Source organism: Epinephelus lanceolatus, chromosome 2 (assembly GCF_041903045.1).
Source record: "Epinephelus lanceolatus isolate andai-2023 chromosome 2, ASM4190304v1, whole genome shotgun sequence".
In the NCBI taxonomy this organism is placed as follows: domain Eukaryota; kingdom Metazoa; phylum Chordata; class Actinopteri; order Perciformes; family Serranidae; genus Epinephelus; species Epinephelus lanceolatus.
Genome location: NC_135735.1, coordinates 11,721,389 through 11,748,370, shown reverse-complemented (window position 1 = coordinate 11,748,370; position 26,982 = coordinate 11,721,389). Strand labels below are relative to the sequence as shown.

The window sequence follows — 26,982 nt, the reverse complement described above, 5'->3', positions numbered from 1 at the left end:
CATCAGATGTGAGTTTGTTTTGCAGTCATAGAAACAGCTCAGGTGTCATCACCAGACCTCAACAAGCAGATGAATTTAAGTAATCAAATTCAATTTAGCTTCAGAAATGTATTACAAATTTAGAATTACTATTAACTTTAATGTGTAAAACAAATTCAGATGTGCTCAATTCAAATGTAGCTGCAGGCACAAGTGAAGAGTGATTCAACACAGGCTGAAGTCTTTAGGTGTAATTGAGTCCAATCAGCCTGTTGAGCTCCAGCTGTTGTATCAGCAGCCTGCAGGGCTGTCAGCAGACCTGCAACTGTTAACAGAGAACTTCTAAAGTGAACTGAGAGGGAACAAACCCGTGAAACACATCCAGCCATGACCTTACAGCTTAAAACTGAAGCTCGACTCTTTGACCTGCACTGCTCTGTCGGGCTGACAGACTGGGACATGGACAAGGAGCTGAAATTGGCAACGACCACAGACCAGTTTTACCACGGTGACTGTTTCTCTTTTCTCTGTTGTGTTTGATTCACAGTAGGTTAAAGGTCAATGTCATTTACTCCCATTAAATCCAAGCAGCACAGAAAACCACATAGGCCTCAGTTAATGTTATAGATCATTAGAGAAACTTAAATGTTTCATTTTATATTGAACAGTATATTGACAGTGAAGCCTGGTTGCCATATCAACTGATTGAATGTGCAAAATGTGCAGTCAGTCAGTGTGTAATGTTTGCATGTAAATGTGTTTTTCTATCACTGATGGCAGATGACAAACTGAATGATCAGTATGTGGTCCAGAGGCCGTCTGCAAGAGCCTCAAGAAGAAAAGATGAATTCATTTGGTATGATAAAACATCAGGTGAGCTGAGAGAAGAAACACATTTTTCAGTGACTGTTTGTGAAGCAACCTGCTGATTCAGCAGCAACTTGTGTTGCCTTAATGCATGTGAGAGCTTTCTACTTTTCTTCTGTATCGTACTCTATTTTCAGACCTTTTCAATACACATTTGAGTGTCATTCTATCATGCTGTCATCATCAATGCATCGTGTGTTCTGTAAGGCTTAGTTTGACATTTTGGGAAATTCACATCCTTGTAGAGCCTCACTGTATCTGAGAGGGTCGATATCTGTCTGTTGAATATGAAAATAAAGCTAGGAGACAGCTATCCTAGTTTAACTAATATCTTTAAAATAATCCTTTATTAGTCCCACAGTGTGGAAATTTGCATCATTACAGCAGCAAAGAGGATAATGCACACAAGAAGCATTGCTAAAGAAACCACAAAGCAATAAAATAAGTAAACACAGATAAGTCTAATAAGAAAATATTTAAAAAACAGAGCAACTAAAATAAGTAAATGATAAAAAAAAACAGCAATATAGTAAGTAAACAGTAAAGGAGGGAAGGACCTGCAGTGTTGCTCCTCTAAACACCGTGGGTGAAGCAGCCTGTCACTGAAGGAGCTGTCCTGCATGGGTGGTACATGTGGTACATAAAAGATGATAGCAAAGCTATCATTCTCCTTTCTCCCACCACCTCCTGCAGGTCGAGGGAGTGTCCCAGGACAGAGCTGGCCTTTTCAACCAGTCTGTTGACTCTCTTTCTGTCAGCTGTGGAGATGCTGCTGCCCTAGAATACCACTCCATTGTTTCTAATGCCACCAAAGAGTAACAAAAGATCCTCAGGAGGTCGTCTTTCTTTGAGATATAATGTGTTAAATAGAGGTGATGGTAGGCTGAAATCTTTGCTGAAATTATTTGGATGAAGCCAGGCTGTTTCCCTGTGTCTGCTGGTTTTGTAAACTAAGCCAGCCATATTTAAGAAACAGATGATAATGGTATTAATATTCTCATCTAGCTCTTGGCAAGAAAGTGATCAGGCATAGATGTCATTTCCCAAAATGTTGAAATATTTATTTCAACAAATGTGTTGAATTAATGTCTTCCCCTCACAAACCTTTTTTTCAGTATTCTGATACCTGCAGTTTTGTCCATGTTGTCATCCGCTATCTTTTTGTTTTGTGCCAGAAACTTAAAATCTTCAGCTGTTTACTCTGAAATATCAGTCACGTCTTCCTGTTTCATCAGTGTTTCTGTTGTTCAGTCTCCTTCCAGATAAATTGAACTGAACTGATTTGCTGTAGCACCTTTAAAGTCAGCCATGGTTTTTCTGTCTTTTCCTTCAGACACCTTTGTGAAGCCAAATCTGTGGCTGCTGGTGAATCCCAACATCGCCTGCCCGATCCAGTACAGAGAACATACAGCAGATCCACAAACTCTCTGCGAACCTGCTGAGGAAACACAAACACCTTCACTGAACCCTGCAGAGACCCAACGTCAGCTCACCACAGAGCTCAACATGTTTACCCCCCATAATGCTCCTCTTCAGGTGGGACCACTGTACTCAGACACGTCAACAGTAATAAATAATAAACTTTACTTGTACAGCACTTTTTAAATCACAATTACAAAGTGCTTTATGAGACAAATAAAATAGTATACACCTGCAAGATAAAAACATTGAACACAGGCAAAGACCAGATAAATCAGAGTGTGTAACAGAAATAAACAAATAGTAAAAGAAGGATTAAAAACTAGACACACAACAGATTTACCGTATGTTGGAGCAAAGCCATGTAGGGCTAGAAAAGTAACAGTCACTCAGTTCTGCTCTGTGTCTGCTGGTGAGAACACTTGTTTTTTCGTTTCCAGTGTCAAAAGTTGTGGATGGTACCAATAGAACCATTTCACTCCATCCCATATTTCTCTCACCTCACACACTGACCCAGTACTAAAAGGAGGTGCAGACGTTCCTCTGCATCGTCGCTATAGAGGAAATTCAGCGAGGAAAAAGTTTGGCTAGATTTACACACAATAATTATGATTAAGAAACTGCAGGGTTACGATGTACTTTAAAAAAAAATCCAGGAGAAAACCATAAATACGATTCAATGCACTAATTCCGACAAGTTGATGTTGTGTTATTAATGTGAATTCACCATATTTTATTATCAGATAAAGAACGAAGACGTCTCCTGTCAACCAGTCAAGAACAGACGCAAGGCAAGAACCACGAAGGCCAGGGTGAGGACACAGAGCTTGGGCCTGACCCAGACTCCTGCAGTGGGATGTAGTTATCTTCATATGAGTGATGGGGTTTGACATGAAAAATTATTAAAGGATAACTTCGGTATTTTTCAACCTGGGCCCTATTTCCCCATGTGTATGTGTGAATATGATTCATAGGTACAACTCGTTTTAAAACTGGTTCAGTATTGAGGGAGGCGGATGCAGCCGGGAGCCGCGAAACGAGCTAAAACGGTAACGGGGGCAAATGCGTCCCGTATAAGTTTGCGCATTAAAAGTGCTTTTTTTTCGCCACTGACCGGTTCAGATCGCCAGTGCTATCTCTGTAAATAGCACACTAAGCGTTTCCCTTACCTCTGGGCTGTGTGACGTCATCTCACGAGAGCTTTGCTCCACTGTGTCTGTAGCTCTCTCTACTCGTGGGACAGCCGTTTTCTTGAGGAAGAGGTGTTTCGGGATTGGATGTCTTCTCTTCTTCGGCTGGCAGTAGTCATCTTGGGAGAAGTGAGCACTGCAGACCCGATGGTCTGCAAGGCACAGCGTCTGGACAGGAGTGTTAGCATCCATTTGTAGCACAACTAGCCACAACTTCAGCATCTCGCCGTCCGACAAAGGCAGCCTATGAAAGCTGTACGAGGTGTTGCGCAACATCCTGTTCTTGCAATTCGGATAAGCACAAACACGAACCGTAGTTTTCAATTGATGCAGTAAAACTCTCAGCTGTACTCCGGGACAACCAGTGCCACTCTGAGCGGCGCTCAGCATGGCTCCTCTGTTTTCTCCCGGCAACAAGCAAAGCTCTCGCGAGATGACGTCACACAGCCCAGGCGTAAGGGAAACGCTTAGTATGCTATTTACAGAGATAGCACTGGTGATCTGAACTGGTCAGTGGCGAAAAAAAAGCACTTTTAATCTGCAAACTTATACGGACGCATTTGCCCCCGTACCCACCTCGCAGCTCCCGGTTGCAGCCGCCTCCCTCAATACTGAACCAATTTTAAAACGAGTTGTACCTATGAATCATACGCACACATACACATGGGAAAATAGGGCCCAGGTTGAAAAATACCAAAGTTATCCTTTAAGTATAGGTGATTTCTGTTTTCTCCTGTTCTCCCTGGATTAAAGTGGGTGAGGCTCTGCTGAAGAGGGTAATGTCTTATTTTTAGCCAAACTAAAACTTTGACTCTTGCTTATTTCGTAAAATTAATATAATGAATGAATACAATTATCTGTAAGTTTGAGTGTAGATTTTTATGTATTTCTTCTGGGTGCTCTGGAAATGAGAATTGCCATCCATGGGTGGAATGAATGTGCTTTTAATCAGTGCGTGGCTGCTTCCAGGACAATAAAACCCTGAAGCCAGGGTGCTGGCCTCGTCCACCTGTGAACTACTGCATCCTCATCGCCTTAGCGCTCAAAAGCAGCCACACTGGGAGCCTCAAAGTCCAGCAGATCTACACCTTCACCAGGTTGGCATTTGATTTGTTTGCTTAATGCACACAAACAGATTAAAGATCTTGAACTATGATATTATACAACATACATCTCGTCTATGAAGCAGAGGTTTCATATCTTTCAACATGTCAGACTGATCCCGTAAGCAACATGTTGTACCACAGGCTGTTGGAGCTTCCTCATGCTCCTCATACTCCTTCCTGTCCACTCCCAGAGAGCACTTCCCCTTCTTTCAGACGGCACCAGATGGCTGGAAGAACACCATCCGACACAACCTGTGCTTCAACAGCAGCTTCCGCAAAACCTGCAACCAGCTGTGCAGAGACGGCAAGAGGAAGTCATGTTTTTGGCACCTGACTATGGATGGCCACCGCCGGCTGAAGGACGAGATCAGCATGTTGACGGGAGAGTCCTTCAAGCAGCTGGAGAGGAGCATGTCCCACCCAGGTGAATGTGATAACACATTAATCTGAAAACATAACACCCAGTAATGTGTAATAACCCACATTAAGCCCCACCTGAAATGTATTACATCATCAGTAAAACTGCTTTTATAATAACAGTCAGGGTGTCCTTGTATTATTGGGTGCTTCAGGTTTTAACACTGCGATCCTGACTAACCACAACAACCTGTAACTTCTGGCTGTTGGGCCTAATTGATTTAGTTATGAGATGGCACTAATACCTGATATCAATACCTTGATACTTGCAGGGGTTTGTAGATATTACACACTGCTAATTCGCAGCAGCAACACACTCAAAAGTAAAAGTGAGCACTCAAAGTTTTTAAAAATGAGTTCTGTAGCAAACTGTGGGGTGTAAATCTGTAACAAAGATTTTAGTTAGTGCTTTTATTCTTAAGACTTAAGTGAGTTGCTGTGTGTGACAAACAGAAAATATTTATGACTAATGACTGTTTTCCTTTTGTTTCAGATGTAATTCAGAGTTTATTTGAACTCTGATTTGAGGTGTGAAAGGCCTCAAAGAGTTAAAATCAATGCATAATAAAACTTTATGTGCATTAAGTTTTCTCTGTTTGGCTGAATATGTTTTGTTTAATTCTTGTGAATATTTGGAGAGCATTTTGATTTACTTTTGACTAAAAAATGTGCAGTCAGGCGAAGATATTTGCACAATGACATCAGTTAAATTCAGCATCCTGACTGAAGGATTTCATGTTTGAGTCTAGTTTTTATTCACAAGTTCTCCAAGTGAATCAACAATATTCAGTGTATATCCAGGCCCTTTGTCTTTCACACATCACTGTTGAAAAATACAATTGTTTGATTATGTCACAACACTGTGTTTAAGACTTGATTAGGTTACGCCTCGTTTCCACTTAAGTACATGACTGGTGTCTGTAGGTCCGTAAATATATGAATGATGCCTCTAGTGTCCAATGCAAGGAAGTGCATTTCTTTATGGATGAATAGAAACTTAACAGAAACTTTGTCAGTTTTTCACCATCTAGTAGTTTGGATTATTTGCTTAGAACATTACTGGGACAAAAACCGGACCTGCCTGGTACATGGCATGTTGTGTGAAATATCTAATTTAAAAAGAACGGCAATGTCACAATGATGATCTGACTTTTTTTTAACATAGTTGAGGCAAATTCGGACTGAAATATTACGGAGAGGAGGAATTTTGCAGGCACATCAGATATCGTGGAGATTCCCATAGGAATGAATGGACTTCCGGTTGCCTCGTCTCTGTACATGTGAGTGGAAATGAGGCGTGAAGGCGGATTCAGTGAGCGACCTCTCCCTCTCACATTCTCTCTCAAACTCAGACCTAACTATGCAACTAGGCAGTGCTAATCAAATGTAAACCAATATTTTAATCACTGGATTGCTAGTTTCTTCTACAATGTCTTCAAAAACATATTTCTGTAATATGTTTGGCTATAATACAAACATTTGTGAAGAGGCATTGGACTCCAAACTGTTTCCTTTGTTATTAAAATGAAGGCTTAGATAAAACAGTGAAACTAAGCACTGCTAAACAAATGTGTAATGAGGAATGAATGTAATGAGGAATGAATGTAATGAGGCGTACGCCACAAACGACTTGGATAGGCAACACAGGGCACAGAATTAAGGTTGGGGACCTTTGTCATCATGGTTACAAAGACAAACACTTGAAGGATCAGATATGTTTACTGTTGGCTTAAAACAGAAAACAAGCAGCAGTCTTCAGTGTTAAAGTCTGATTATTATAATAACACTAGTCCGTACCCATTGGTAGCTTTGTCACCTTCTACCTATGCCAATCCTCAATGCCTATGTGCAGTTTCACATAGATTGACCACGTCAGTGAGTAGAAAACCGTGGGACAGACAGAATGACTGACTGACAGAATGACACACTGACAGTTTCCGTGATTATGTACAGTATACCATACCATGACTTAGTCATAACAAAAATTAGAAAAAAAACAGCAACATTGGTCCACAGGGGGAGCCACAGCGATCGGTCGCATTTTAGACATTTTTAAGCATTTTTCTGTTGTTATTGCGCCACCCAGTTGCCAATTAGAGTTAAATTTCTCCAGTCACCTTGAGGCGTCCTGTTCTACATATCTTTCAAGTTTAGTAAAAATCGATATGGCGGTTAGGCCTAGATAAGAAATCAGCTCTCTAGCGCCCCCATTTTGTTTGATGGGGTCAATAATGGAGGGGTCCCCTCAGATTATGTGTGGTCATATGCCTACAAAGTTGCGTGGTGATGGGTGAAACCCTTGAGATGTTATACACCTTTATGTGATGAGCCACGCCCTCCGCAATATTCATTGCCTTACAGAAGCTCAGTTTTAGTAAGTTTTCCAACTTTTGCCAAGAGGGAGCTTTAGATATTGGTCCCTAGATTATGTTCACCCAGTTTCATGCAGATCGGTCAAACTTCCTGGGAACAGATCGATTTGAAGTGTTTTTCAAAAAATTCAAAATGGCGGAAAATCTATATAACCAGAAGTTATTTGTTCCTCATGAGGAGAGGCATCTCTGTGCAAAGTTTCATGTCTCTACGACATACGGGGCATGAGATATGCCCATTCAAAGTTTGCAATTTTAATCAGTTGCTATAGCGCCCCCCTTTGGCCAATTGATGTAATATTGCTTCATTCACATCCTCCCATGACCCTCTACCACTGTGCCATATTTCACAAGGATTGACCAAGTCAGTGAGGAGAAAAACATGGAACAGACACACACAGACAGACAGAGTTTTTGTCATTATGTAGTAAGATATAGTAAAATAAGATAAGATTACTTAACTTCCTCCTTTGCTTCTGTTATAATTTCCACAGCTGCTAGAGGGCACTGTCACAGCAACTTCCTGATAGGACAGGTTTTTTAGTTTTTCTTGGAAGCATGCCCTCTTTTTTTTTTTCAACATGTTGTTTAGGTGAACAGTTTGCTGAGTGAGAGTTGTTTTCCCACCGTGTTGGTTGTGTCCATCGTTCCAGTTTTACAGTAGAGTAAGTTAGCTAAATTGTTCGCTAGGTGAGTTGACAGGAGCGAGGCTATAACAACAAATATGGCTACCTAGCAACTGTCAGCCAGCTGAGATAAACGTGTTTAGCACAGCGTTGACAAACACATTACTGCCTCACCGAAGTATTTTTGAGCCAGTTACCGATATTGATATTTGTGCGTTAAAAAAAATCAATAATAATTAATCAACCAATATAAATAAAACGGAACTAAAACAATAAATAAATAAAAGGATTAAAATAAATAATCCAATAAAAATGTTGTACACAACTCATAAAAACATTTTTGATAGGATTCCTTTTAAATTTGTTGTTTGAACTTGGGACCAACAGAATAGTGACACTGTTTCAAAGGAAATATTTACTGGGCCACGGTAACGACCTTACGCCACTGATCTACATAGCAAGCAGGCTGTCATCCACGGAGTCCACCATGTTGTTCTACAGTAGCCCAGAATGGACAAACCTACTCTAGATGGGGTTTTCTTGTCAGCCACAGGAGTTCACCTACCTGTTTGGCACATCAGAGAAGTTTCAGTTGTTGCAGTCTGCGGCCTCAGTGCTTGATGCCACCAAATCCTCCACACTAGGCCTTTAATTTGCTCTACAATGTTTTGTCTGCAAAACTCACTTCTCTTCGAATCCACAGACATGTTTTATTTAATGGTTAAATCCAGTTTGAAACATCATGAGCAGTTGATTTAAACAGTGTTTAAGACGTTGTGATGTGAATCCGTCAGTACACAATGATGCAGCATTTACATTTGCGTGCCTCCTGGTGCCTCTTGGGCAAATTATATCTATATGTTTCAGATGTGTAGGTAAATTTGTACTTGATTTGCCAACAGTCAAATGGTTCCTGGAGACGGCGCAGCAGGGAGCTGATAGTTGATTTAGGTGTGTCTGCTAGTCAAATGATTGTTTTGAAACGTGGAACTCAAAGTAGTGAAGTCAGCTGGATGCTGAAGGCTCATCGAGCAGCAGCAGGTGTATCTCACTGAGCAGCAACTACAAAACAACATCAGGGCAGGTAAGAGCTAACTATGGATTTAATTTATTAATGTCATTTAGTGTATTTATGGTCCTTTACAAGCCATTTACAGTTTTACATATGCCATTGTTATTTTGATAAGAAATTATAGTCCCGTTTGTCATCTGCCAAAGATATAAAGCAATTTTAAAATGTTGTCTGTACAACAGAATTCTGGTAATGAAGATGAGGAGCGGCCTCTCCGGACCCTTTCTCCTCCTCCTCCTCCTCCTCCTCCTCCTCCTCCTACTCTGCAATACAGAGCCTGGATGGGGATCAGTGGTGTCGAGAAAGTACTCGTACATCCATCACTATTACACCTGGCAGCAGGCTCAAAGCTACTGCAGGAGGTGGGGGTTTATTTCTCTTATTCACATTGTCATCAATAACTATTAGACGTTAGAATTAGTAGTGAGGATTATACAAGGCGAGGCTTGAAACTAACACTGATAAACTGCATAGATTAAAAGCTATAGATAAACAGACGTAATTCTTGTCTCAATAAACAATGGAACACGATTCGTTGTTATAACTTTTGTGATCCCTTTATGTTTCATTTAGTCCCATCACTGGTTCGACATTTAGATTTGTCCACTACTACCGGACCCTACCCACTCCCCCTCTGCATGTAGTCACCTTCACAGCTTAATGGAGCACCTTACATCAAGGTGTAAGGTGTCAATACAATGGAAAAAGGAGCTGTCGTTATATTTGGTAACCATGGAGAAAAGTAAAATTACTCCTATTTTACGTTCTTTATATGTATGTGTATAACTTTGATTTCATTCATGGTGCTGCTAAGAGGAATTTTGGTTGTGTATAGTAGCCTTTTGCCATTACAATATATGAATGAATCGATAAATAAGTAAATAAATAAATAGATATTACGTAAAAGGTTATAAAACTTCACTGGTGACATTCTTTGTCTTTTATTTTCATAAACATCCTCTCGTGTTTCACTCTAATGTTTATAAGCTGCTCATTCCTGCGACAGTTCCTGTTACACTTTACTATAAAATAAACACGACTACTGTTTTATAGAGACTAGAGAGGTGCGTGTTTTAATGGTGTTTATTTTAGTCAAAAAAACCTTGCAACAACTTCAGATTGTTCAGAACTCAGCCACAAGGCTTTTAACCAAAACTAAGAAGTACAACCACATCACACAGTTTTAGCCTCTGTCGTTTTTCTTTCTGTCTTAGGATTGACTTTAAAATCTTATTGATTACTTTTAAGGCTCTTCATGGCTCTAGATTACATTTCAGACCTGTTAGTCCCTTATGAACGTCTGCGTAGTTTGAGATCCTCGGTCAGAGGTCGTCTGCATGTCTCAGAGTCCAGGCTGAAGACCAAAGGGGACAGACCTTTTGCAATCAGGGCCCAGAAGCTCTGGAATAACCTGCCCGAGGATATAAGGCTGTCTGAATCACTGGCTTCATTCAAGTCTCTCTTAAAAACGTACTTCTATGGAGAAGCATACCCTTACTTTATCTGAGCTATCTATTTTTTATTGCTATCTTATTGATTTTATTTCCAGTTTATTATCTTGATATTAGTTTTGGCCTTTTTATTTTATCTTTTACTTTGGTGACTCTTTATTATGTTATTTGTTTTATTCTCCTTGTGTTTTATATGTGTTTACTTTTATTGTAAAGCACTTTGTAACTGTGTTTTGAAAGGTGTTATATAAACAAAGTTTGTCATTATTATTATTGTTATATTTGATCCTAAATACAGTGCATTTAAGATGTTAATGTCTGTATGACAATATTAAATGTCTGTCTTAGTCTGAGTAGGCGTTTGTAAGGGTAGTCGTGTGGAACTTTATTTGTACGGCGCTTCCTCCATGACAAACACAGTTCTGCATCAAGTCGGCATCAGTGCAGGCTCGCTGTTGGAGGGTTTTCTAACCCACTTGCACTCCTCCCTAGTTGGTATGTGATGACACTCAATGTGGTGAACCGTCCATGTGAACATGTAAACAGTGAAAATGGGTAGGGAGATGGTGTATGGGATGGTTACAGAAAGGCCCTTGGGTCAGTGCCCCTCCACATCAAACTATGACATTCTAGATACCCTCCAATGTTGCTTTTAGATGTAGAGGGACGGCGTGTCAATGTGCGATCGGTACATTCATTTTGTCTGTCCAAAATCAACTTTGGTTTTCATAGGTAATGAACAGCTTCCACTTATTAAATGCATATACAGTAGTCTCTTTTCAAAATAAACCCAGAATGTATGTAAAAAAAACTTTAGGTTTACTTCCTTAAGTCTAGGCAACAAAAGTACGTGATTAGATTTAGAAAAAAACATCGTGGTTTGGCTTAAAATAAGTACGTTTGTTACTGTATATGTCACATGACTTACATGGCGTTGCCTTTTGGTTTTACACAGGAAACAAACAGCAGTCCAGGTGAAAGTCCAAGGTTTTTTTTGACCCATCCACCTCCCCTCCTGCTATTCCCACATGGTCTTTCTCACTCTTAATACTACGGCAGTTGCTCAGACTGTCAAAAATGCTGCTGCTGATGCATCTCAGATCACTGTGAAAGGGTGCCCCTGTGCGTCAGTATCTGACTTCAAGGACCACTGACTAAGCGTTGATATTTAATGAGTGAGACCGTATAATTTTGTTTTTAGCCACTTGTATTCTGAAGAATAACTTTGTAAATAAAACTGTCTATTTATTTATTTATTTATTTTTTGTTTGAATAGCTCAACTTTCTACAATGACTTGGCCACCATCTATACGCAGTCAGATGAAGACCAGATCATCATGAGGCAGTATCATGCATGGATCGGCTTTTACAGAAACACATCCGACTCCTCTTGGACTTGGACTTGGAGCGACTGGTCATCCTTGACCTGGTACAGCAACTTTGACAACTGGGCACACAATGAGCCACACAATAGCGAAACTTGTGCTACTGTCTATTACGACAACATAAAGTAAGTGGATATTGTTCTTTTACAGGCTAAAACCATGTTTTTGTATGTTAGGAAGCTTATATGTGATTTATCAATTTTCTCAAGCAGCCACTTATAATAAATAATAATAATAATACATTTTATTTATATAGCGCTTTTATAGCTCACAAAGACGCTTTACATTTAAAACAAAGAAAAGAAGTGCATAAAAAAAAAGGGGGGGTACATGAGAAACAGAGAACCAAAAGCTAATGTTTAAAGGTTAAAAGCGGATTTGAAAAGGTGGGTTTTGAGGAGTGATTTGAAGGTGGATGGATCTGGACAGTCACGGATGTGTATAGGGAGGGTGTTCCAGAGGGAGGGGGCAGCTATGAAGAAGGCTCTGTCGCCCCAGGTTCCATTCCATTCCATTTCATAACCTGAAACATTTTTATCTGCTGGTATTGTTAAAGTTATCACTGTGTGGTAGTGGAGGTGTGAGAAATATAAGGATAAGTGTTAACAAGCTGATTTTCATGATGTGTAGAAAATGATGGCTGTCAGGAGCTCAGTACGCTGCAATTTAAAGGCACCAAAAACCTTTCCAACCAACTTCTAATCATGAGCGACAGGGTCACAATTATCTGCCAACGTTAGAACAGATATTATTAGATTGACATGTGGATTTGTTTTCTTTTTACATGGTCAGAATCGTTGGCTTTAGGAAGATTAACATGCAAATGGGCAGAACATTACATTGTTATATTCCTTTCAGTGTTCTGATTGTGTGACTTTGACATTATTGGAGATGTTTGTTGAATATTTGTCCATCTGTTGTTGGTCCCAAGGTTTTTTTTAGGTCCATTGTTCTGTATGACTTGGCAGCATTTCCATATTCACTGGTATTTTCTGTATTTCCATTGTGTTACTGAAAGATGCATGTGTCTTTATATTAATTGTGCAAATCATACAATGGAGTAATGTTTTACTAATGCACAACTCATAATTATTTTAAGGGAAACTTCTGTATTTTTTAACCTGGACCCCTTTTTCCCATTTTTTTGTATCCAAGTGAGTATTAGAGACAACAATTTTGAAATCGGTCCAGTATTGAGAGAGACCGCTGTAGCCAGTGGCAAAAATGGCTGCAACGTAGTCCCTACAAGCAACTGTGCACGGTCAATTTACGTTCATAAAAGGCTTTTTTTTTGCCACTGACAGGCTCAGATTGTTATTAGAAGTGTTTGAAACATTACAGAAATGACCGTGCAGAGAAATGAAAGATTTTTCCTTACCTTTCACTGCTTTGTTATTGTGAGCAAATCTCGCTAAAGGACAAGTCTTGTTCTGAAATCTCACGAGAGGAACGATGGAAACGAAAGTGAGAGTTGGAGAGAGGAGTGCCGGAAAGACATAGTTTGGTTTTATCCAAAAAAAAATTCAATGTCATGGCTGAATATTCAGCTACTACAATGTGGAAAAGTCTGTGAGATTTCAGAACCAGACTTGGTTAGAAAAAACAACAAACAGACCGGATCAACAAAGGGTAAAGAAAAAAGCAGCATTTCTCTGTAGAGTCTTTTCCATAGTATTGTCAGACGCTAACAATAACAATCCGAGCCTGTCAGTGGCAAAAACAAGCACTTTTAGTGGACGTAAATTGACAGTACACAGATGCCTGTAGGAATTACATTGCAGCGTGTTTTGCTACAGTGGTCTCTGGACCCATTTTAAAAATGGTCTAAAAAATTGTCTCCATTAGTCACTTAGACATAAACATGAAACATGTCCAGGTTACAAAGTACCAAAGATTCCCTTTTATGCATGATTTAAATCAATGTATGTTTCAAGTAATTGAATCAGCATTTCTTAATTGATCTGTTAACTAATCACATAAAGTCATGGTAACTTGAATTTTGTTACTGGGGAACAGGAATGCCTGATACATCCTGCATTAATTCATGCTTTAAACCATCATGAGTCATGTATTAGTGAAGTATTACTTGAGAACATGAGTCTCAACCCAAAATCATCAGAAACACTGACGCGGCCTTACATGACTAACACAGTCAAGTGTAAACACTTAGGAAAAGTTTTTCTTATGCAAAGGATAAATTGAGTTAATGCATCAGATTTTGTTGTTCTTGTTTCTCTTTGAAGGTTCTATGGCCACGGGTGTGGTGGATATTTTTTCTTCTTTTGTCATAAGCGCCAATCTTCCCATTTCGATTACACTTTTGTACCAAAGTCAATGTCATGGTCTGATGCCCGGCAGTACTGCCAGAGTCAGTTCCATGATCTGGCAACTTTCACATACAGCTACCACATGAGCTCAGTTGTCTATCAACGGGACTTTCCAGTCTGGACTGGACTGCACAGAGATGGTAAGACAAACACGATCACAACCTGTCATGCTCTCATTAACTACCGATGTGAATTTAGCCTATAAACTCATTCATTTTCTACGATGGGCCCAAATCTGTTAAGTCAGTATCTCAAGTAGCTAAACATTCATCTCACTCAGCTCTCTCAGGAGTCAGATATTATTCTGTAGCTTTGTGCTGATACACATCTGGACACACAAAGTTTAATATATGGTAGCAAGATTGAGCTAAATGTGCTACTGATATTGATAGAGCCACAGGCAACCATCATGCAACAGCAATGAGCCATTTAATGACCTAAAGACGTATTTCACTGCTGGAAAGATGGTCTTTTCATAAATCTGGGCTGTCTATGCAGTAGACAGAAGCAAAAATTAAAAAAAAAATGGTGCTACATGATCAGAGAAAACAGAGGAAACAGGCTGTGGCAGTTGCTTTTGCTCAAGAGATAGAAAACCTACGACTATCAGAATGCACTCCACCTCACCAGACCAATAAATGCTCCCGCTGGTGCGTGATGTAATGCAATCTTGGCTGTTTAACTACAGCAGACAATATGGCAGGTATCAAGTAATTTCCAGAAAGCTAACAGCCTGTTATTCTCATATTACAGCCAAACAATGCACTGAAATATGTTTCTGAAAACATTTCTGGTTAGAAATAGGCAACACAGAAACAGAGTCTTGGCTTATATTTGATCAGCACTGCCTAGTTTTACTGTTTGATTGGAGTTAGGGTTGCGTTTGAGCAACAGAAATGGAGGCAGGAGTCTCATGATCCACTTCTATAGTCATTTCTGTACTGACGGGCATATGAAAATGCAGAAGCACAATCTGTAGTTTAAGCAACAGCCCTAGAGCCAGCAAAAATCCGCCAGAGGGGTTTTGAACTGGGTGATGAGCAGGAAGATCTGGGTGCTGGTAAGATGGAGAAAAGTTTGCTATAGTTGATTTACACATACAGTATCACCCAGGCTGTTATGATACAAAGCTGGTTGAAAACTGGCAAAGCAATGTGCAATGTGCCCAGGGTAGACAAAGGAGATGAGCATGCTAAAATAAATGTATTCTACCTCTTGAAACATGCAGAAGGTCATAATGTTTTTTTGTTTTTTTTTCCTGTTTTCTTGCTCAGTACAATTCACCCCTTCCCATGAAGCTGATGCTGCGATGCATAGTTGACTCTGACAAACAGTAAACAGGCAGACTTTCTCCTCACCTCAAGTTTCAAAATCTGCTCTGCAGGGGGAATATGGAAGTGGAGCACCGGGGTGTCGGAGTACAGAAAGTGGGCATCAGATGAGCCAGGGAACAACGGAGACTGTGTCACCATCTCCTCTACAGAGAAAAAGATGGCTACCCAGGACTGCTCTGCCCGGTTTCCCTTTGTCTGCCTCAGGGACAACTTGGTTCTGGTGAAGGAGAACAAGACGTGGGAGGAGGCGCTGGAGCACTGCAGAGCCCTTCGGTCACCCACCTATTACCACCTTCGCTACGAGCTGGTCAGTGTGCAACCTGGACAAGACCATAGCTACATCATAACCAGGATCATGGAGGCCGACACTGAGGAGGTGGGTTTATATTCAGTGACGTGTGTAATACATGCTGAGATTGTTTTATAGGTGCTATTTATTAGGGTGCAACAACAGACTACGCATCTCCACTGCACCGCTACCCATTTGAAAATAAGAATTAATTCATAGCTAAAAACAGGAAGCGGGGGCTTTTTATCAGATTTCAGGCGCCGTGCATTGTGAATCATTCTTATTCACTATATGGAGTGCACTTTATTTACTTTGACACTATACCTTCAATATGTGTAAATGGTGTAGTCATGCGACACATCTGACTTGAAAATGATGATTGGTAAGTATCAGAAATCTCAATTTACTGCTCAGTGTTGTGTACCGCCTGCAGAGCTCATCAGTCCTTCATTGGGCTTAACCTTACGGACAAAAAGTCAACCTGTCACTGTCATATTCACAGCAATATATAGTAAAACCAGCATGTTACTGGTCTGTGAGAGGAAACACAGGGAAACATTCAGACTCCACACACAAAGACCCCACTGAGAGTTGAATATGGGACTTCCTGCCTGAAGGTCCACAACTACCGAATAATAGAATAATAATAGCTTTTAATAGCTTTTAGCTACAGCTGGTGCAATAAAATTATTGAGCACTGGTCCCTGATAGATAACATTAAAGAAATATGAAATATAAATGAAAGTAAAGAGATCATCCAGAGAAGATGTTGCAGTTGGTATCACTCCCAACTCATCAAATACTGACGCTGGGTCAGTGGCCCATCAGCGTCAGACACTGGAGCACAGAGGCACCATGTAGCAGTGGCATCGGACACATTACTTGATGCTTTGGACAACTACTGTAGTATAAGGAGCAAGACAGTGTGCATAGGGTGGTTGGAAGCAGAGGTGGACTGGTCAAACAAACTGCGGACTTTCACCCGGGAGCCTGCTGTTCATGCCCCATTTGAAACCAAAAGTCAGTTAAGTTATTTCAAGTGCACCGCAGCGTGCTAGTATGTGTAGGATTCTGTGCTTGTTATGTATGTCACATGACGTTATATTATGTTAGTAACAAACTTACATATTGTAAGCCAAACGGTAATGTTTTTTTCTAAACCTAGCCACGTATTTTTGTTGCTTAAACCTAAAAAAAACAGTTTTTTTTAACCTATGTTTTTAATTTATTTTGAAAGGAGACTGTATGCATTTAATAAAACTGTGAAAACTGAAGTTTATTTTGAAAAGCCACAGTGAATATAATGAGTGTAAACAGACATGCCGTCCCTGAACGTCCAAGGCTGACGTATATTTTGAGGTGTGACCAAGCTCGGATATTTGACGAGTGAGAATGTCCTGTCTCATAATACATTCATGTCACGCTCAAGATTAAAAAATACAGGCTGTTGATGATGATTATTTTAAGTACTGATTACCAGACATTAACATGGTTCCCGTTTATTCCAGGGAGAGCCTCTCACTTAGAACATATGCTTCTTTGCTGTGCGGCCTGCTGCATCTGCTCATTGGTATCTCTCTTTCCACTGCTCATCAGAATGGCCCATAAACTTTACACTGACATTACATCATGCTCACAAAAAGCTTCCTAGGCTCATGAAATGTACAATTATCGAACCTTCATGAAAATTAACAGTACAAATAGTTATAATTGACCTTCTTTGCAGTTTTATAGACGTGTCTTTTATGTAGTGGTCTCTGGGGAAATGCTTTGAGAGCAGCAGGTGGAGGTTAACGAGCTGTTTCCTCCACAGGTATGGGCAGGCCTGCGTTTCCTGGCCGGTCATTGGCTGTGGGTGAACTCTGTGAGTATGTCGTACTCTGATCTGCCCGTCTGCCCCCCCGAGGGGCAGCACTGTGGAGCCTTATCCAAGAATGACACGGGCAGTATGGAGATCATAGACTGTGCTGAGAGAAGGAACTTCCTGTGCTACAGTACATCCTGACATCACTACCATCGTCTGCATCAGAGGTTTATGTTCACGTGCTGTTCAAGTTGATAGTTTAGGCTTTGAATACATTAATGGAACATGTATCATACTAAGGAACAACAAATGTTTTATCAAGCTTTATGTTAAACTTTGACTCAACCCCCTTAATAAGTAAGCAATACTCAACATGGCCTGAGGACCAAATCTGGCCCCCAGTAGGGTGCTGGGTGGCCCTGCAACCATTTTCTAATTCACAATAAAAATAAATTGAGTCACACAGGGAATTGTTTTGGTACTTTTAACATACGTAAGGTGCCAGAGTGCAAAAAAAAGCATCAAAATAGAGCTTGTTTATCCAAAAAAAAGTGCCAGTGGAGGATCCCTCGCCCCCGATAGAGCTCCTAGCTAAGCCCCTGATGTCTTAAAATCCTAGAAACGCCCCTGCATCCTAGAAACAAACATGTATGAGGCTTCTGTGACTGGCCCCTGGCCTTCTGTCATTTTGCAAAGTGTCTCTCAAGGCAAGCAAATTGAGTATCCTGGTCCTACACGCTTGGCACACAGGAGAAGTTTCAGTGCTCCAACCTCATCGATCGAAGCTACTAAAAAATCAGTTCAAGGTCCACACAGTTTAATATATTTAGCGTCATGTATGTGTTTGGCTATGTTGCTCAGTTAGTTTGCTGTCACTGTCAAGTATCTGGTTAGTCACTCATTCTACAGCAGAAAATGGCACTTCAAAATAAAAGCTCTGTGCTGGAAATTTACTGCACTTTAAAAAAAAAAAAAGTGTGTTTTTTGAACCCAGTCTCACTCCAAAGGCGTCGAAATCCAGCACTTGGCAATGACTTGTGATGTCAGAAACCAACAAAAGAAGGCGTCCTTTAACATCAGCCATTATAGTTTAACGGTGCCTGGTGGCGTCAGGGGGAAACACGGCAGGACAAGGACGAAAGTTAAGGTGGCGAAAATCCGTGTGGTGCAGGTGGGAGAGGTGGTGAATGGATCCAACAAACACCGACTTTCACCTGAGAGAGTGATGTTCGCGTCCTGTGAGATTCTAAAGCCAAACCCTGTTCTTTTGGGAACTGCCCACTGGTCCGACATCCCATTGTTCCGCAGTCCGTTCCGAAATCATCATGATGCCCTGTGGTTAAGGTCTGGTTAGGTTTAGGCACAAAAACCTCTTGGTTAGGGTCAGGAAAAGATCATGGTGTGGGTTAAAATGAAAAAGAAAGTGGCAAACACATAAGCCGTGAGCCTGCTCCGCCTCAAGCCTTTCCCAGCTGACCCAGAGCCAGTCGCGGTGCACCATACACCTGCCGGGAGCCATTCAGCACCGCAGACCGTCGGACTAATGGGATGTTGGACCAATGACATGGACCCGTTCTTTTCTCCTAAACCTAACCATGTGTGTTTGTTGTTAAAGGAAAAAAAATGTCAATTGGCAGTGTTGTACCGACGTAGTGCGTTTATTGTGAAAGAGACTGTATGTATCTTGAAAGAAGAGAATTTGACACGGTGTCCCAGAACGTCAACAACCAGCGCACCTGGGGTACCTTGCACGTCACATGTGGACGTGGAAAGGCCATGACAAAGCATGTCAATATGTGAGAGATTGTGTTGTTTTTTTCCAAACTTGGCATGTTTGCCAGTCACTTGCGGTCCATTCAGAAGGGACCCGTGACCCACTTTTGGACCGTGATCCACCATTTCGGAACCACTGCACTGGACCTTTAAGAAAAGTTTCATAAATTTTAACTTAAACATTCAATTGCAATAAACGGTAAAAAAAGTAGTTACCATTAACCAGTGGTAACAAAAAAACAATTATCCACTGATAAGGTGTTTTAGTGTGCTCAAAAAATCTTTACTAAAACAACCTGAAAACACAAGATATTAAATGACTGTTCTGAACGAGCATTTCCTGGCGTTCATTTATAATACGAGTAAATGAGAGTAATGCAGATGTTACTGTAGTTGCCAGAATGTTGTTTGTCAAGGTTTCATAAATAAGTGATGATCATCAAAAGTGTAAATCGTTTTAATTTTAAATTTTAGGGAGTACTACTGCCTGAGTGCTCAACATTTAACACTTAACACTTCATAATATTTTGTAATGGTTATAGTTTATGGTTGTTGTAACTGTTAGTTTGCTCACGATATACATGTATATACATTTCCATACCTATTTGTACAATGTTAACTCATAAACTTTCACAAAAAAACACATCCTGTGTGGTTTGTTATTCGGGTGGCCACGGTGCACTTTTCACACTCCTCAGCTGAGCAGAGATGGATGAAATGATTAACAGGGAAGCTGGCCGCTCCAAAAACACGTTCATAACTCACTGTGAACCACGTCCATGTTGTAATGGAAACACTGGAGATGAAACCGATTCCTGTCACTGATCAGAGTGTTGCTGTGCAGAGAAACATACTCTCTGTAAATCACTGAAGTCAGCTGGAAGAGTATCAGTGTTGGCCGGCTCACACACACACACTCGCACACTCGCACAGGGCATGTCCAGTATAACAGAAGCGTCAGCATGCAGAGGAGTTGATGGGATTACTGTCCTGCTGTCTTGGGGCTGATGAACAAGACGATTATGGTTTTTGAAACATAAAAATGAAATTAAAACAGGATATCTGGAAGGTATTTAAAGCTGTGAGCGCTAGTTCTCAACCTTAGCAGCTAATCCCTCACTGTGTTTAATGAAGCTGGCGGCTATTCAGTCATGAATGTTTCACAGATGTGTCATATGCTCGTTATGAGCGAGCGATGGAAACCTTTCCAGGAAGGCACAGTCGTAGAAACCCAGTCTCTCCTCCTGAATTGTGTGTGTGTGTGTGTGTGTGTGTGTGTGTGTGTGCGTGTGCGTGTGTGTGTGTTTGTTTGGGCAATAGGATTGCCTGTGAACGATGTGATTTAATTTCAGTCTGGTCAGTAGTTTTCAGAAATTGTAAGGGGTGAATATGGGTAAAGTGGGACACTTTCTGGTAATTTACCATCTGCGTCATTTTTAATTATGATCTATTATCCAGCACTTATGATACTATTCTAAATAGCAGAGCTCACTATGCTTAACAGGAGACGGAAAGAAACTTAAGTCCAGGTAAAGCAAAAATAAATGTGTGTGGCTGTGTGGCAACATTTCATTTTCATTGTTGAGTTGGTGACCCCTGCCCTATAGTTCGTTCAAAAATAAAATCTCTATTTATTTATTTACGTATTTATTTTATACTTTAGTTTTTCAAGCCCATTTTCATGTATACAGCTTATTTGCTTTTCAAATCATTACAAAGAAATATTGATATTTGTTGTTTTTTTCCTGTTTGCCTTAAAGAATTTCATATGCTTTGCTCATCATGTTTTTGTGTTTTCCATTATAGCTGATGAATATCCTGTGTGTTCTTTCTGTTTACTTTTTAAATAACTTCTTACATAAGAAGAGTCAATCTCATTTTCCCTGAACATTTGCCACAATTGACTTTAAATGCATTGTATAGAAGTTTTTCTAAAGGCAGAAGAGAGAGCACCTCCTTTAACCACTGTAAGAAGGATGGGGCTTTATTTGGCTTCCAGTTAAAAAGAATACTTCTGTGAGCCACCAGTGAGGCAGATGTTACGGCATTCATCTGCAGAGTTGTGACCTTGCAATTTGGGGGGAGGGATACCAAAATGGTGATGTGAAAATCAGGTTCAGTTTTTTTTATTATTATTACTGATTTTATAATATTTCCTCCTGAGACCCAAACTTGTGTTTGGTATGCATTTTCAATTTCTCCTAGTTATTTGGGATCACTCGGACCTGATAAGTAAAAGAAACTAAATATTGTCGACAATAACAATATCACATTGTCCTCAAATAAGATGATAATAAAGTCCCAATGTCCTCAAACGAGACAACAATAAAGTCCCAATGTCCTCAAACTAGATGATACTAAAGTCCCAGTATCCTCAAACGAGATGATAATAAATTTCCAATGTCTTCAAACGAGACTATGTGCCAATGTCCTCAAACATGACAACAATAAAGTCCCAGTGTCCTCAAATGAGACAATAATAAAGTCCCAATGTCCTCAAACAAGACAACAATAAAGTCCCAATGTCCTCAAACGAGATGACAATAGAGTCCCAGTGTCATCAAACAAGACAATAATAAAGTCCCAGTGTCCTCAAACAAAACAATAATAAAGTCCCAATGTCCTCAAACAAGACAACAATAAAGTCCCAATGTCCTCAAACGAGATGACAATAGAGTCCCAGTGTCATCAAACAAGACAATAATAAAGTCCCAATGTCCTCAAACAAGACAACAATAAAGTCCCAATGTCCTCAAACGAAACGATAATAAAGTCCCAATGTCCTCAAATGAGACGATAATAAAGTCCCATTGTCCTCAAACGAGACGACAATAGAGTCCCAGTGTCATCAAACAAGACAATAATAAAGTCCCAATGTCCTCAAACAAGACAACAATAAAGTCCCAATGTCCTCAAACAAGACAACAATAAAGTCCCAATGTCCTCAAACCAGACTACATCCCAGTGTCCTCAAACCAGACTACATCCCAGTGTCCTCAAACGAGATGATAATAAATTCTCAATGTCCTCAAACAGAGATGATACTAAAGTCCCAATGTCTTCAAAAGAGATGACAATAGAGTCCCAGTGTCATCAAACAAGACAATAATAAAGTCCCAATGTCCTCAAACAAGACAACAATAAAGTCCCAATGTCCTCAAACAAGGCTAAGTCCCAGTGTCCTCAAATGAGACAATAATAAAGTCCCAATGTCCTCAAACCAGACTACTTCCCAGTGTCCTCAAACGAGACGATAATAAATTCCAAAATGTCCTCAAACGAGATGACAATAAATTCCCAACATCCTCAAACAAGATGATACTAAAGTCCCACTGTCCTCATATGAGACGACGAGTCCCAATGTCTTTAAATGAGTACATCCTAATTTACAGCATGTTAGCTTGTTATTTGTGCTAAAATTGGTCAAATTTGTTGCCATATCAAACTACAAACATTATTAATCATAAACAAGTTTCAGTCTTGTCCACTTTTGTGTTGGGTTCAGATGGAGAGATGGCTGCCATCTTGTTTTTACATGGATTAATGTATTGTGCTCTTACTACCACTAGATGGCACAAAAAAGTGTTCATGGACAAGGACAACAGGTCTAAGTTAAGCAAAATGAAGTATGAGGTCCAGTAAATCCAAAATGTGGACTCCAGGTGAGGTGCAGTTAGATACTCATTAGGTGACTCCCTCTGGCAGGCTGCTGACACACTGAGGATCATCCTCACTCTCCCTCATTAGCATTCAACATGACACTGAAAAAATATCACTGACTTCTCTATAGTGCTAATGTTCCCAAAAAAATTTGAGCACAGAACCAAAAAGCCACCCTCTTCTGCTCAAACTCAGAGGCTGACTTAAAAGAGATCTGATGAAGCATGAAATCTGAACTGTGACCTTCCAGCTGGCTCAGAGACAGAGATGACCTTCAGCCAGTGGTGCTGCCTGCAGGACTGTGTGGTTCTATTGTCAGCAGCAACACAGCTAAAGCAGCCCATTCATTTGTTAAGGAGTCACATTTAAGTCTTTTTTAAATTGTACGTCATTAGAAATTTGGTGCAAAGACATAAAGAAGCTTCGTGTCAAGGGGACATTAACTGGATTAGAGAAGTTAAGCTCAAAATTGACCCGAGTAGTTAAAGGAGCTGACGTGACTCATTCTTGCCTTGACCTTTGGAAAAGCTGATGTCAGAGTTTTGTTGTTTTGTTTGTTGATGCAGGCAGACACAGAGCCTGCAGTCTACAGCTGTGCGATCTGACAGAGAACCTCAGAACACATTCTGGTTCTGGGTTGCTGTCAGAGGAAACCCAAACATCTCAGTCATTCTTGAAATTTATTACAGAAAAATGTTAAACATATGAGCTCACCATATGGTCGTCTTCATTATCATCTTAACGACTGAAGGAAACAGGCTAATGCTGTGTCTTAAAGTGGATACTTAGAAAGTACCAGCGGTGGATGACGTACCTGAAGACATACTTGAGTTAAAGTAGAGAGATTTTACCAGGAAACTACTTTGGTAAAAGTTTAAGTCACCTATTCGAATATTACTTAAAGTTCTAAAGTATCTGTGGCCGGTTGCACAAAACACCTTAAGTTAAGATTTTCCTTAAGGTCTCAGTTAGGGTTGCACAAAACACCCTTAAATCTTCTCCTTAAGATTTCCTTAAATCATTCACTTAAGTATTTATGGTTTTCTCCTTGTCTTGGTCTTATACTTATATTAAGGAATTCCTGGACAATTGCACAAAAGACCTTAGCAACCAAAGCAATCTAAAACAAAACTTAAGGTACCTCTGACGTTATCTTAACTGCAACATGATGGAGTTTATGGTGATAAGTGAAAAAACCAACGCACCCTGGGGAGACAGTGCTGCGACCAGGAGAACCCAGCGGACATACTTTTGATTTTACACTTTAGAGTTGAATTAATTAATTTATGTTGGAATTTTCCTACATTTGTTTTCTGTTTACTGGTATTTGAGGCTCAGATTCACTTTGTAGTTTATACTTTCTATGATTGTATTCCTCCAGAAGTTTAATCTTTTCCTCCTCTGACCAATATGGTTTACTTGTCTTCTGCCATTTTTTCACTATCTCAGTATAAGCCAACTTTGTGAGTTTGATAACAGGCATCACAAGCTGTAAAAACAATCATAATTTTTTCTTGAAGGAAAACTTTTAAGGGATTCTGTGCACCTGTTTAAGTGCCTCAGCTAAGGAGAAATTAAGCCACAAGTGTCATACTTAAGGAGAAAACCAGACATCCCTCTCCCCAGCAACATTTCCCAGCTCCTCCTGGGGGACCCCGAGGCGTTCCCAGGCCAGATGAGATATGTAATCCCTCCAGTGTGTTCTGGGTCTGCCCCGAGGCCTCCTACCAGTGGGACGTGCCTGGAACACCTCCAACGACTGCGCCCAGGAGGCATCCTGATCAGATGCCCAAACCACGTCAACTGACCTCTTTGGATGCGGAGGAGCAGCGGTTCTACTCTGAGCTCCCTCTGAATGTCCGAGCTCCTTACCCTATCTCTAAGACTGAGCCCAGCCACCCCACGGAGGAAACTCATTTCGGCAGCTTGTATCCACGATCTCATACTTTCGGTCACTACCCAGAGCTCATGACCATAGGTGAGGGTTGGGACGTAGATGGACCAGTAAATGGAAAGCTTTGCCTTCTGTCTCAGCTCCCTCTTCGCCACGACGGTCCGGCGCAGCACCCGCATCACTGCAGAAGTCACACCAAACTACCGATCCTTCTCACACTTCATTCTACCCTCACTTGTAAACAAGACCCCGAGATACTTACTTCCTCCCTTGGGGCATTAGCTCTCCCCCAACCTGGAGGGGGGAATCCATCAGTGGCTAGGACCACTGATTCACAAAACCTTCTGATTTTATTTTGTAGCAGCAAAGGCATGAAATTGCTTAGGACATAGAAATATATAGATACTGCAGTACAATACTTTGACTTTTACTTTTCCAATGCATAGAAATGTATTGGAGTACATTTATTCAGAGGATGTAGTAGAGTAAAAGTGAAAGCTGACAAAAATATAAAAACTCAAGTAAAGTACAGATACTTAAATACTTAAATAAAAATACTAAAATACTTAAATATTGTAACAAATCATCATTACATTGTTACAATATTTAAGTATTTCTTAAATGACTTCCTTCAAAGTCAGTACAAGCCATGTAAACCTAAAGAAGCTGCAGGACTCTGGATTAGTGACCCTTTTTGTACTTTGCACCTTCTCGTCAGCGTTTTATTTCCACCTTATGTTGCAGGAAAGATTACCTTCCATCCAGTGAGCTCTTATTTTCCACACTCTTCCTGTAACAGATTTAATGATGGCCCGAGCACATCCGAGCATCAATCACTTGTTGCACTGAAACAAAGATGTACTCCTGAGGCGGTGTTTCCTTTCCAAGCCGTGTACCACCTCCAACACGCTCTATCAACTTTAACTTTCTCAGATTAGCTCTTGAATGCTCCTCCTTGACGTCACTCCCTTTAAATCCCATTCCCTCATCAGTCTGGATCGGATTGGCAGTGGCTGCCTTACTGCTTGTGACGCCGTCTTTTTGGGACAGCTGGCAACATTTACTTCAGAGACTGATGGGCTGTTTTGGCTCAGTGGGGAGAACAGAGCTGAAATCTTTGGTTCCAAACTCAGACGGATGTTTTCAAATTGTATGTTAAACTTATTATATACTAGCATAGCTGTCAACCTAACTGTGATTAAATGTTAAATTACATACTGTAATGGATACGATGCAAAGGCAGCATGAAAGCAAACAAAGTGAGTGGAAAGAGCAGAGGCAGGTTCACTCCAGGTGACGTGAACTGAGGAGACACATCTGCTCAAACTGAAAAGTTCCACTGAAAAATTTTCATGACATGAAAAAGTTGTAAGACTCAACCAGACTACATTTCAGTTAAGAGATGTCAGTTTAATATGAATAATTTATTATAGATTTACATGACTGTAAAGGAAAATTTGAGTGACCTTGGGCCTTAAACAGGAGCTATAAAAAATGTATCTCCTCCGTACAGTCATGAATGCTAAAATAGTCTGAAGAGACCAAAACCGTTTGTTGTTCCAGGCTGTAAACAGAGAGAGAGAGTTAGATACAGTGTGTCCATCAGCTCTGTCATTTTTTATAAAACATGGCAACCATTCATGTCCTATTTATGGCCAAAAATGTTTGCATGTATGTATAGATACATGTTCATAATTGGTTGGACAAACAACATGTGTGTACTCTTATTATATACATATGTACAGACATCTATTCTGTGGTTGGTGCTGAAGTACAGTACTTGCTGGTCACACTGCCTTTAAGAGCTTTTTTTATTTTTGTATTGTTCATTTTTGAGGGTGGGTGACTTGTATTTGTGTTGTTTGCCTTAAAACCTAAAAAATGTTTTTTTCAAAAGTATAATATTTTAGTTCAGTACATTTACAGATTGAAAATCTGTAAACTGCTGTGAATATTACCCAGAAATGATTAAATGTAGGCATGTTGATGATCAGCTTATTAGATAAATAAGGAGAGC

General features: G+C 40.3%; 2 protein-coding genes across 4 annotated transcripts; both read left to right on the top strand.

The window, feature by feature from the left end:
* Positions 1-239: 239 nt before the first annotated feature.
* foxr1 (forkhead box R1) lies at positions 240-5,559 on the top strand. 3 transcript variants are annotated; one of them, XR_004501864.2, is made up of 7 exons: positions 240-487; positions 760-852; positions 2,180-2,382; positions 3,009-3,077; positions 4,425-4,552; positions 4,775-4,985; positions 5,472-5,559. XR_004501864.2 is itself a non-coding variant. In XM_033631196.2 (7 exons), the coding sequence occupies exons 1-7, from the start codon at positions 367-369 to the stop codon at positions 5,498-5,500; spliced, it is 876 nt and encodes a 291-aa protein (XP_033487087.1). In that variant the 5' UTR covers positions 241-366; the 3' UTR covers positions 5,501-5,559. The 3 variants fall into 3 exon arrangements, 1 of the variants encoding a protein (XP_033487087.1); XR_004501863.2 differs by having other exon boundaries at positions 4,703-4,985; XM_033631196.2 differs by having other exon boundaries at positions 241-487; positions 4,753-4,985.
* A 3,681-nt stretch (positions 5,560-9,240) lies between these two features.
* LOC144458904 (secretory phospholipase A2 receptor-like) lies at positions 9,241-20,054 on the top strand. The gene is made up of 5 exons (XM_078162735.1): positions 9,241-9,410; positions 11,776-12,009; positions 14,128-14,351; positions 15,596-15,921; positions 17,648-20,054. The coding sequence occupies exons 1-5, from the start codon at positions 9,241-9,243 to the stop codon at positions 17,837-17,839; spliced, it is 1,146 nt and encodes a 381-aa protein (XP_078018861.1). The 3' UTR covers positions 17,840-20,054.
* Positions 20,055-26,982: the final 6,928 nt, after the last annotated feature.

Excerpts from the sequence above, each read along its gene's own strand:
- foxr1 (XM_033631196.2), top strand. The coding sequence starts at position 367 with ATGACCTTACAGCTTAAAACTGAAGCTCGACTCTTTGACCTGCACTGC. Across the intron at positions 2,383-3,008 it reads CCCATAATGCTCCTCTTCAG|ATAAAGAACGAAGACGTCTC; the intron begins GTGGGACCACTG and ends TTTTATTATCAG. Across the intron at positions 3,078-4,424 it reads CAAGAACCACGAAGGCCAGG|GACAATAAAACCCTGAAGCC; the intron begins GTGAGGACACAG and ends GGCTGCTTCCAG.
- LOC144458904 (XM_078162735.1), top strand. The coding sequence starts at position 9,241 with ATGAAGATGAGGAGCGGCCTCTCCGGACCCTTTCTCCTCCTCCTCCTC. Across the intron at positions 12,010-14,127 it reads GTCTATTACGACAACATAAA|GTTCTATGGCCACGGGTGTG; the intron begins GTAAGTGGATAT and ends TTCTCTTTGAAG. Across the intron at positions 15,922-17,647 it reads TGGAGGCCGACACTGAGGAG|GTATGGGCAGGCCTGCGTTT; the intron begins GTGGGTTTATAT and ends TTTCCTCCACAG.